General features: G+C 39.4%; 2 protein-coding genes across 2 annotated transcripts; one reads left to right on the top strand and one right to left on the bottom strand.

Annotated features, from left to right (window-relative positions):
• Positions 1 to 993: 993 nt before the first annotated feature.
• Positions 994 to 12,090, bottom strand: LOC109007303 (nuclear pore complex protein NUP62). Its single transcript, XM_018986916.2, has 9 exons — positions 10,434 to 12,090; positions 9,668 to 9,761; positions 4,828 to 4,906; positions 3,841 to 3,963; positions 3,418 to 3,495; positions 2,622 to 2,725; positions 2,294 to 2,381; positions 2,115 to 2,213; positions 994 to 1,382 (listed from the first exon to the last, which is right to left on the bottom strand). The coding sequence occupies exons 1-9, from the start codon at positions 11,929 to 11,931 to the stop codon at positions 1,287 to 1,289; spliced, it is 2,259 nt and encodes a 752-aa protein (XP_018842461.2). The 5' UTR covers positions 11,932 to 12,090; the 3' UTR covers positions 994 to 1,286.
• Positions 5,050 to 9,563, top strand: LOC118344845. Its single transcript, XM_035686348.1, has 2 exons — positions 5,050 to 6,999; positions 8,708 to 9,563. Exons 1-2 carry the CDS (start codon positions 6,141 to 6,143, stop codon positions 8,722 to 8,724), a joined length of 876 nt encoding a protein of 291 aa, XP_035542241.1. The 5' UTR covers positions 5,050 to 6,140; the 3' UTR covers positions 8,725 to 9,563.
• Positions 12,091 to 12,147: the final 57 nt, after the last annotated feature.

Genomic DNA, 12,147 nt, shown 5'->3' with positions numbered 1-12,147 from the left:
GTCACTAATTCCATTATAGTTGTAGATCCTTTCAGATTTACCCATATACCTTATTTTTATCATTTAGTACTTACTGTATTCATACTTTTATTTCTTAAATCTGGTTACATACTTTTATTCATTGAAAACTATTGAGTTCAACTCATATAAATCTGGTTACATACTTTAGCTAGCTAGGACTGTTTGGATGCATTTCTTGACATTATTTTGATGTATCATCATTAATTTCAAAACCATTTTGAGGTGTTGTAATCTTTATACATAAAACCATCAATTTCCATACGAATAATATTCATGTTTCCATGATAACTGTAATGCATATATTTTCCTACTAGAATCTATGCTTAGCATTGTCACAATTTTCTTTTACATCTATTTATCTATCAGATAAAGAGATAAAAGATAATTCAACTAGGATGAAGTAATTTGTGTTAGGCAAGCTTGGAAAAGTTCCTGATGAAATGTCAACAAAGGCTTCTTTGGGGAGCTTCTTTGATGTCAAATTAAATCACTTATGGGAAACTGCTGATTTTATAACTCATTTCTTGTAATTTTGTATTTGGTAATGTAATTTATAAATACCAATAGTGTAATATGTAGTAGATTGCATTGTGATGCATGCATAGATGAATATTGGATTTTTTTTTTTTTTTTACATGCATTTAGTATTTTAGAACACAAATATCATGCATTTCATGAACTTGACTTCTTAGAAAAAAAAATTTAATAAAATAAAAGCCTTAAATTGAAAAAAAAATTAAAAAGAGGTACACTGGAACCTGGATCGACCCAGGTTTCGACCCAGGCCAACCCGGTCCGAGTTCTTACCCAGGTTTGAAACCCGGGTTCCGGTCCAGGTATACCCAGGTTCTCAAGTCGGAACCCAGATGAATACCCCTAGATCTAACCAAGAATACAAACGTAAAAATAAACGAAACATAATTCATATACATTTATGCTAGGCACGTAACATCCATTACATGGGGGCCTATAGACACCAAAAAAATCATCCTGTCAGAATGATGGGTTCATGTTAGCATAGCTGTGCATCTTTAATACCCACGGATTCGAACAAGAAAATATTTCAAAAATTGGCTGCAGTTAGTTAATATCCATCACCATTTTACTACAGAATCTTAAATCTAATAATTCCAAAAAAGAAAAATGTCATTGTAGAGACTGAATATCTAACTTATAAAACAATTAAGGATGAAACCTTTTTCCTTTGCATGGTAGATGCTAGTTTTTGAAACATTCAAAGATAGTTCATAACGATCCAATATATATCATGTTTTCCAGAACTTTGGATCCATCAATTCACGATGATCTGCGGCAGAACCTTGGCTGGCAAGTTTCTGAATGCGTGAAGAAAATTCTTCAGCCTGATAACAATTGATCCATCAGTGTTCTCATAAAGAATCAAAGTAGCACTCATATATTCAATAGACTCTATAGCCTAACAAAACGGAACCAGACAAGCAAAGACTTGGGGAGCTCCTTGGGCATAACATCTTGGAACAATAATAAATTCATGTGAACTGGATGCATCCATCAATTCCATTTACTTTTGATTTCCACATTTTTTTTTCTTTCCATTTTTCCTATGGGCACTGAGGGTGAGGGGATGAGAATGGCCTTGACCATCAGTTTAGTGGGGGTTATAGAATGTTCAATGTACCTACTTTATGCGGACCTTTTTTATTAGAGCAGAACAACAGTCCCTCCTACACAAGGACTGTATCTTGGGAATAGATACTAAACTACCACTAACGAATTTTTCTCTTTGAAAAAGGTAGAGTTGTTTTTATTCCTTGCAACTGCAGTTAAGCCTAAAGCCTCGTCCACAATGATGGAATTGTTTACCGAGTTTCATTAGATTTATGTATGTAATGATTACTTGTGGAACTACAAGATATAGAAGAGCTCTAGCCTTTTCTTTTTTAATTTGTTGAGAAGAGCTCTGGCTCAATGGTATTTCCTTCCCTTACCAGAACAAGGTGGAGGGTGAAATCAAAAGTTAAAAACTGTTTGGCTGTGTTTATGCTAGAAACAATAAAGTGCACATTGCTACAGATAAAGAAATGATGAAAAGTGATCTGACATAAGTTACTAACCTTCTCATCAACCCACATTAAAGAACTGAGTTGATTGTTTAAAATTCGGACTACAACATCTAGTGGGGTCATCCCATCAACCGCATCAAGTTCTCCTCCCTAAAGGAAACGATTTATTATATCTCAACTGTTGGAAAACCCTTATTGAGGAGTGGAAACATTGAACTTCAACCATTTACCTGGTTGGCATTTAGGGTCTGAATAATTGATTTGATCTGCTCTGTCATCTGTTCTAATTCCCTCTCTATAAATTCAGACTGCTCATACCTGTTTCCGCACCCAAACAAAAAAAAGCATGACATCAACAAAAGGGAGGGGGGAGAGACACAGCAATATGTATGCGCACACACATACACGAGTGAAATCCAAACATTTTTCCTGGAAAAGTTAGCTTCTCAATAAATGTATAAATTGGGCATCCAGCTGAGCTATATGTGGGACAGTCTACTAACGTATTTGGTTCATCAGATTAAACCAAAACTAAAACAAAGAACTAGGAGTACTGACATTGCATCTCTTGTGGAAGCTGCTTCATCATCATGAAGCAACGCACGCTCATCCTTGTAAATTCGCTCAGCTTCTTCTTCCATACTTTGCAAAGCCTTGTCAACCTGATAAAAGAACAAAAAAATATATTCACTTGCAGTATCAAAATATTATATAGACATACAAGATATAATTTGGGGCAGTAAAACACCATAGGGATAAGTGCACAAGGACTAATCACTGCATTTCTAAAAAGTTACTGATCAGATTTTATACATTACTAATATGTAGATTGTGTTTGGGTAGTGCGGTGATCTCAAATATTCTGTAAATAGTAGTGAAAAAGTGATAATAGAATATTGAATAATAGTAAATAGTAGTGAAAAGTAATAATAAAATAATGAATATTAGAATATTAGAATACTCTACTACCCAAACTAGCCCGTAGTCTCCATGACTTGAAAAACTAATTAGCAGGTTATAAACAAGATATTTTGCTTTACACATTCCTGAAAACCCGAACAATCACTTATGGAGAAGTTTTTACTAGACCACTTAATGCTCACTAGTCAAGAAAAGAGGCAATAAGAATAAGAATATTGGCCATGCTTCAAAAAAGAAAAATGTGGGGATGACATGGACAGCTCAAACACAAAAAGAATCTTCCCATGTGATTGCAAATGCACTCTTCATGTGCTACCAAATACTCTTCCAATTAAAACATGATTATCAAAATTATATCTAAACTAATCCTAACAATGATTTAAAACGAATATGGTGACTAGACCAACATCGACAATAGATCTTACTAAAATACCTCTTGTTGATGAGTCTCAACTAACTCCAGTTGCCGCTCCAAGTTATCTTGGGTCTCAACCACTTTTGCCACTTCAATCTAAATTAAAAATTATTCACAAAACAAAACACGTAGCTTTCAGTGATGTGAATTGAAAAAACCATATTTTCTTTTCTTTTTTTAGTTGGGGGTGGGCAAGAGACAGAGAGAGGGAGAGAGGGAGAGTAATGGGTAGGAAAATAGAGGAATAGTCCTTGGACTGTGGTTTTCTCCTGAATTTCACATATTTTGACAATATTTACTGATATTAATCATGAGTGCTTATGGCCCCGTAAATCGGCAAGAAAAAAACTGATTGCATGTTAGAATAAATGGCCTCCTTAAGCTCATGTGTTTCATACTAATTTACCCTACACTCTTTTTTTATATTGAAAAATTGATTACCTCGAGCCTAAGGAGGACATCACGATTGTGCAAAATTCTCCTGTCCCACTCAGCTATCGCATTAGCCTGCTTTCGGAACTTTCCAGTACGTTCTTGCAGTTCAGCATTCCACTCCTTGATGATCTTCAATAAAAACGAAAAAACAAATACAACTTTACTAGGAATAGAAACTGAAGAACAGGCAAAAAAAAAAATTCAGTAAACATTTAATTGATCAATAAATATAGGCAAAAGCCTCAAGTATACGGGACATATACAAGAGCTACACCTAAGCATGCTAGTTTAGTGATACAAGGAATTCATGAAAATCAATTACAATAAACCAATGGAGTAAAGTATTGAAGAAGAAATTTCTAAGCTCATCCATTACTAGAGAACAGGCAAAATGAGAAACAAGCCAAAAGAAAATGGTGACCCAGGTTTGATGAAAAAGATCTCCCACCTCTCTTCTTATATAACATAACATGATTTTAAGAAAAGATAGGATACCTTTTTTTTTTTTTTTTTAATAAGTAGAGAAGATGAATTTTGAACTTGGTTAGTATTTCATCCCTTCTGGTCATAACATTCTCCTAGAAAAGATAGGAGAATGTTATGACCAGTTATGACCAGAAGGGATAAAATACTTAACCAAATTCAAAATTAATTTACATATTATTCAAGATTAAATCTTCCTCTTTTCCTTTTATTTTTCCACTTCTAGATCATTGATTTAAGGAACCAGTTTCATCATTCTCTCAGTACAAAGAAGCAAAAAAGAAATGAAGAAAGGAAGAAATATTTTTTTTTCTGATAGGTAAAGAAAGGAAGAAATATATAGTTCGACATCTCCACTTTTCCTTTCGCAACGTTACTGCCCACCCAAAATATAATTCAGAAGTAAAATTGTCCATGATTCTTCTTTCACAAAAACCAAATTTTGATATAATTGGTATTTCACTCATAAAAGTAAAATGTATAAAAGACAAGATGTGAAAAGAAATTTACCTCTTCAACGGTCTTCCCAGTGATCTCTGACGGTAATTTTGGAGCCGTAGATACTATAGTGCTGACACTTGTAGTTGTTCTAATGGACAAACAGGATGAAAGAGGAGGATACATCATCAAATACATATTTCTTAACATGGAAAAACCTTGATATATAACCAACTACTATCATTGATTTTTGCAATTAGATATAGATTTGAGAAAGTTTCAGAAAATATACTTTGCTCTCTCATATTGTTTGTCCACCTAGGGAAATCCAACTGGGACATCATCTACTATGTTGTCGTTCAAATAAGAAGGTACAAGTTTCTATGATGCGCCCTCCTCAACAAGTAATAAACATGTCATTAGAAAACATGACAACTCCTCCTAAAATGCTCAACCAATCCCATAAACATAATTTAAACCACTGACTTTTCAATAAAGCAAATGAATTTTCGTACTCCTTGACTTTTCAAAATAGAACATTTGATAGACAATATAGAATGGAGGGAGTAAAATGGTAAAGCAGTATGATCTTCTAACTTCTCTAGAAGTAATGACCCAGTTATATCATGTGGCTTCAATTTCTGCCTTTGGAGTGAGTTTGGACAGTTTAAATGCTATTTCAGATGTGGGATCATCATGCAATGACCAACAAAGCAAGAGCCCAATGCTTTCAATGCTTATAATATAAATATATAGAGAGAGATAACCCTAAACACACAGACCCGCCGCCACCCAGACCCCTCCCTAGTCGGCATGTGGCATCTCACCACGGCAACAGACTTGGTCGACAGGCCCCGGCACTGCCGTTGAGGACTGGCCGGTGTCGATCCTCCCTCCAGTGACCGGATTTTGCAGCTTCTGTCTCGGTTTCCGTCGTCTGTGTAGTACTTTTGTGATGTCTGTCCCTGTCTCTGCTTCTGTCTTCGTCTCTCCGTCGTCTGCCTCTGTTGTCAAAACCAGATTTGTCTCTGTCTCCCTACATAAACGCCACCACCCTCTCCTACTCTAGAACGGCGAGTGATCACGCGAGCACAAATAAGGTCAACGGGCCCCAACAACTCCGCCGAGGGACGTCAGGAGTTAACCCCCTCTCCGGTGACCAGGTTTTTTCGCAAAAACCGACCTAGATGAAGTTCTTTTGTTTTACTTTAAGAAGATGAAGTTGGAGCAGTAGGGAGTAGTGGACACAGAGGGACTTGACCATGACGACACGCGATGTGGACTCATCTCAGTTGGAAGGCAAGAAGTGGTTGAAAGTGGAATAAAAAACTTTCGTTTTTACGAAAGAGGGAAGAAATAATTTTCATATTTCTGAACGTAGCAAAATGATAGCTAAGTTCATGTGTCTAGGGGGGATGGCAGCTTCGTGGGTGGCTAAGGGGATTGAGGATTGTTTAGAACTTATCCGTCATGAAGGTTTCTTCAGAGAGTTAAGGATGGGTAGTAGAGTTTTTATCATTCAACATCATGCTAACACAAGGGGCAGCTTTCTGCAACTCTCAAAATTATGGAATGGAAGGAGGAAAATATTGTTAGTGATTCTGGAGGGCGCTAATGGCATTGGATGGAAAGGCTTTCTGCAGTCCATTCGAAGTGTTATTGGGGAGTTTGGAAAAACAGTGGGAAGGCCGTCTTCAGTCAAAGGTGCTTCGTACGCTGCGGTGTTGAGGTCATTGGCGGGTAGTCCAATCGAGAACAACTCAGCGGCAGAAGGAAAGAGTAAGGCACTTGTAACAGACAAAGGCCGTCAGGTGACATTAGGAGAGGTGGAGGGGGTCTTGTGGGATGTCAAAGCTCAATTGAAGGGAGTTATAGAGTATGTGAGAGATCTAATGATTAAAGTGGATAAGAGGCTAGACTTAGTCATGGGTTTTGGCAGTGGGCCGAGCATGGATGAGGGAGGGCGGAGGGTTGATCCTTCGAGTTTGAAGGCCACAAGTGTGCAGGCAAAAGACGTTTCAACGCCGTCACAAATAGGGTCATTGGACGCTAGCATCTTTGTCCATGCCAGTGTCACTATGCCTCTTGAGGGAGCTGTAGGACCTCAATCACCATATGCAGATGAGATTGGTACTTCTGTCCAAGGTTCATCCTTAGTTGAAGACGGGGGACCCTCCAAGATCTTGAATATTTTGGAAGAAACAGTCAAACCTCTTTTGGAAGATGCAAACGGAGTTACAGAAGGTGATGCTTCCCCTTCCTATGCTACGGAGGGAACAGTAGGGCCAAACAAAGCGACATGACAAGGATCGTTGGGGGGTGGTGCAAAGTCCAGCAATGTTGGTGGAGGGGAGAAACTTGTAATGGTGACAGAAACAATGGACACTAGCAGTTTGTCGTTAGTGCCTCATGGGGGAAGGTTTGGAATCGGGAGTGCAGTTGGGTACGGTGGCTGGGGATAATGTCGTTCCCTTGGTTTTTATCCCTCCGTCAAACGATATAGCGGGTTCACCATCGGATTGGGCTCTGAATAAAGTTAACGGACTTCAGCAAATCTTGAGACGTTCATATGGAGAACAAGGAGAATATGAAGCTCAATTTAAAGCTCTACTCACTGCGATTGAGGCGAGTCACGCACTTGAAACCCAATCTCATTTTAAAAAAAACAGGGAGTTAAAGCGTCTTCTATGTTCAATCAACCACGATGCTACAGGAGGTAGCTCAAGTTGAGGGAAGAACAAAGGGAGGGCATTATGAAGACGATCTCGTTGTGGGATGTTTGGGTAGAGGATTAGTTTTATGGAAACAAGGGGATGGGGTTGGGGAGGTGTTACATTCCAATTCAGGCTTGGTATATTTTGGGTAGGTTTCATGGGATTTTTGGGTCATTAGGGGCTCTCTTGTATGGGCTAGGTGTTTTCTTGTATATGTCCAGTGTACTTGGTTACTCCTATTGATTTATATATATAATATTTTTACTTATCAAAAAAAATAATATAAGGAAAAAACTACAGGCCGGTCGGGTGTCTTTACCTTTTTTACACTGGTCAATAACATCTTAACAAATGTGAGACTTATGTAATTTACAATGTGAACTAGTGTATTGAATAACTCCTCCTCATTTCTCTCCTCTCCCCCATGCACTCTCCCCTCTCATTTCTCCTCTCCCCTCTTTCCCCTTCTCTCTCTCGCCAGCACCATCTACTGATTTCCTCTCCCCAGCCCCAAAACAAAAACATTCTGATAATCTCTTGTTTGCTAGTGTTTTTCCTTCTCATCATTCCAAAACAAAAACATCCTAATCTTGTGCATTCAAATCTTAAACAAATCTTCAACAATACAACAAATCTTCTGCAAACACCCAATAAAAGCAAATCTTCAACAATCAATACAGCATTGAAATCCTCATGGTTTATGTTCAAATCTCCTAATAACACCCACCCACCCACCCACATAGTATACTGGTACTACTCAAATAACCATGGAAATTGTCTATTTCTTCTCTGTAAAATGGTGACGACAAGCGATGTGTTGTCCTGAAAGTTACTATATTACTATGCCCATGAATTACAAGTGCAGGTATCAAAAGCTAAAATCCCAATTTCAGGTGCAAGCATCAATTTCAGGGTGTCTTGGGTTTTACCATTGCATTATTAGTTAGTACAAAATCATACTATATGACATATTAACCCATGCATTTTTCACATTTTCTCAGCAGCCAAACAGAAATCAAAATCCCTCATTTTCTCAGCAGTCAAACAAAAATTAAAATACAACAAAATCAAGATCTGATCTAAGTCTGGTTGAGGGGCAAAAAATTGGAGGAGAGGGAGGGAGAGGGGGGTTTCGAATGAGAGAGAGAGAGAGAGAGTATTTTACAGAGAGAGATCAGAGAGACAAGGGAGAGCAGGAGACGGGTGTGGGGGTGGAGAGAGGGGGGGAAGAGATCAGGCAAAGAGAATAAAATAACGTGATCACATGCATGCGACTTATTCTCTAATTTGCTGCAACCCATACCTAGCAATGTCTTATTGGTGGGTGTAAAAGAGGGATTGTCACCCGACCGGTTGGTAGCTACTCTCATAATATAAATATATCAGGGTTCAAACAAATCTTAAATTGAGTCATTAGCTTAAAAGTTATGGGTATTTCTGTGCGCAGGATTGGATCTGGAATTTCATAAAAGCTCTGTGCATCATTTCATTCTAGAGTTCCTGATAGTATAAAAAACCTCCTATTGAGTTTTACTAAAAATTTATTTACGAGGGCATATAAAAATGTATTTATGTAGTAGTTAAATTAGGAATCCTAGTCCTGATAGCTTAATTCAGTCCATCTAAATAGGCTGCACTGCATTTAAAGAATGCAAACTTCACTTAATAGTATGTCAAATGTTTTGAGTATTAATGTGACTTTAGTGCAAGTTTTCATCCATTCTTCTTCTTCTTTCTTCAGAGCATAATCATTGTTGATTTTTCAGATTAGAGTCAACATAGGCCCAATAAAAAAAGTCCCTCTTTTCTTCTCTCTTTCAACCCCAAATGAAAGCATTTCCTAAAACCTAAAAGCTCTGCATTTTTGCTGATTCTTAGTCACCAACTGAGCCCTTTGAGTAAACCTACAATTAGAGTTGCATTGCTGCCCAGATTCCCAGCAAGCAGATTCCTCAATTCCCAGCCTCTTGCAGCCTCTAAACTTTAAAGACTCTAATTCTATCACGAAATAGTAGCATCTTAGCATCAATTAATAAATAGCAGATCTAAAAAATAAAGCAGTCATCTACAAAAATGATTCAAAAATGACAGTAATAAAATGTAATATAGAATAACTATTAAGAATACCAAAATTTTTTTAAAAAAAAAAAAAAAAAAAGAGGTTAACAAGTTAGCTATCAAGATTAAGCAACACACACCCACTACTCGAGGAGGCCACAATAAGAGATGACGTCTGAGTTACAGTAGTACTGGCACTGGAAGTTGTGTCAGCTGCAGAAGTTGAAGAGACACCTACAGAATTAATTTCCACAATTAAACGATATTGGAAAATCAGGCACAAAGTATCTTCTACCTGATCTATACAACCTAGCATGTACAGGAGGAAATAGATGGCTACTAAAAGAAGATTTTATATGTAAAGAGCTTAAGAATCTAGTATCCACATCTAACGTAAGGCCACTACGTGTAGAGAACATTTGTCACAGAAGAGCTATCATTTTTGTTCCCAGCTAGGCGACTTTTGAGCCTAAGACCTATCCCAACTCCATCCACCTCTATACCACCTGAACCAAAGGGAAGGCCAGGGAATAATGACGGCAAAAAAGCTACGAAGGAAATCATAAAACAACCATGGGCATGGCATTTCGGGTCTTCATCTCCACTCGAGCAACAAATTGAAGCGAGCCTATTCGTTGATACAATAACCATGAACAAAGTACTTATATTGCATCACGACATATTCATATACAGATTCAAGCACCTAGCGGCAAGCACCTATAACTCCAAATATTTTAAAGTAAAATTGGAAGTTAATATCGCAAACAATAACCTATTTTCAAATTCACTAATAGTCCCAGAAGCATAAGCAAAGATGGCTGTTAACATAAACGATAAAACCATATTCTACTACAGAAAAACCATAATAATCAAACATCTCAAAGAAATTAACAAAGATTAATGCACCAAAAGGAGGCACGACAGTTGTCGAATGTGCTTGTGAGGACGAAGCAGGCGTTGATTGTTTACTAAACGAAAAACCAGGAAGCCCCGATGAAGCAGCAGTTGCGCTCGTAACGCCAAAACCTGTGAAAGATCCCACACCGCTGGAAGAAGCAGCAGAGCTGGCAAGAGCTGTTGTTGAAGCACTGCCCGCAGTCGAAGAAGAACTTACTCCAAAACCAGGCACAGAGAAGGAACTTTGTGTAGTAGTAGTACTACTGCTAGTAGCGGCCGGAGTCGAAGCACTTGTGGTAGTGACGGTCGAAAACAACGGCGATGGAGATGTTCCGAGAGATAGAGAAGTAGGCTTTGCTGTAGGTGTGGTAGAAACTGCGGCGGCCGATGAGGCAGCAGCAGTGCCGAAAAGAAAAGAAGACTGAGAAGCTGAAGAAGAGGCCGGGACGAATGAGAAGGCAGAAGATGTCGTTGTTGAAGAGGAAGGTAAAGTAGCGGGGGGGGTAGGAGCTGGAATAGGTTTTGAAAAAGCTGAAGCAGTTGATAATGAAAATCCCGAAGAAGACGAGAAAGGCGAAGCTGTAGTTGAATTTGAACCTGAGCTCGAAGCAAATGAGAATGCAGGAGTCGTTGGAGCCGAAGACGAAGACGAAGAAGAAGCAAACAAGGCGGAGGTTAAAAATGGAGAAGCGGCAGCAGATGATGATGATGATGATGAGAATGCTGTTGTTCCGAATATGGATGGGGTGGAACTCGGTGCGGATATAGATGATCCGAAGGGGGATAAACCTGGACTCGCTGATGGAACTGTTGTTCCGAAAAGTGTTGAACCAGAAGCGGAGGTCGCTCCCGCAGACGGCGTCGCTCCGAACAGAGGTGAAGCAGAAGTGGGCGTTGCGGACGCCGACGTTCCGAACGGGATAGAACTGGAACTGGACTTGGGAGCCGACGCAGCTGTTCCAAATAAGGAAGAACCAATAGTTGAAGCCGACAGAGATGCCCCGAATAAGGATGAACCGGAGCCCGTCGCGGATGAGCCGGAAGTACCAGCAGATGAAGCGGTCCCAAAGGGCGAGCCCAAAGTAGCCGAACCAAACAAGGGAGAGGCTGAGCTCGCCGCAGAGGAGATTGTTCCAAACATGGATGAAGAAGGGGTTGCAGTGGACGAAGAAGTTAGCGTGCCAAACGAGGAGGCGGCGGAACTCGAAGCGGCCAGGGCGGAATTAAAGGATAACGACAAGGATGGAGCTGGGGAAGAGGTAGAAGAAGATGAAATGGAGGATCCGAAGCCGAATAAGGCGGGCGGAGCGGAGCTAGGGTTTGAGGTAGAGAACGCGGAAGAAGCGGAGGTGGAGGGGAAAGAGAAGACGCCGCCACCGCCACCGCCGGTGGATCCGAATGATGGAGCGGAAGACGAACCGAAAACGGTAGAAGAGGTTCCGAAAGAGAATGGCGCGGCTTGTGAGGAAGAAGAGGAGGATGAAGAACCGAATGAGAAGCCCGACATGGTGGTTTCTATCCCTCTCTACTACTGGGGTTAGTGTTTGAAATGCGAGGGTTTGGAAGATGGGGCATTTTCTGAGTTCGAAGCGTAAAGAGTAACCAAACCGTGAAATACCGGTTGAGCCGGCCACCGGTTTTTTAGCTGGATGATGATTAATTGCATGTTTGAGATTCCGGTAGGAATATAATTTATAATTTACGACTTATAATTTAAATAATA

Source organism: Juglans regia, chromosome 16 (genome assembly GCF_001411555.2).
Source record: "Juglans regia cultivar Chandler chromosome 16, Walnut 2.0, whole genome shotgun sequence".
In the NCBI taxonomy this organism is placed as follows: domain Eukaryota; kingdom Viridiplantae; phylum Streptophyta; class Magnoliopsida; order Fagales; family Juglandaceae; genus Juglans; species Juglans regia.
The sequence above is the reverse complement of the archived record's forward strand: the minus strand, read 5'-3'. Positions and strand labels throughout refer to the sequence as shown.

Coding starts and splice junctions, on each gene's coding strand:
- LOC109007303 (XM_018986916.2), bottom strand. CDS start 11,931: ATGTCGGGCTTCTCATTCGGTTCTTCATCCTCCTCTTCTTCCTCACAA. Junction 2,382..2,621: donor GCTTCCACAAGAGATGCAAT/GTCAGTACTCCT, acceptor GTGCGGAAACAG/GTATGAGCAGTCTGAATTTA. Junction 2,214..2,293: donor AGACCCTAAATGCCAACCAG/GTAAATGGTTGA, acceptor CGTTTCCTTTAG/GGAGGAGAACTTGATGCGGT.
- LOC118344845 (XM_035686348.1), top strand. CDS start 6,141: ATGATAGCTAAGTTCATGTGTCTAGGGGGGATGGCAGCTTCGTGGGTG.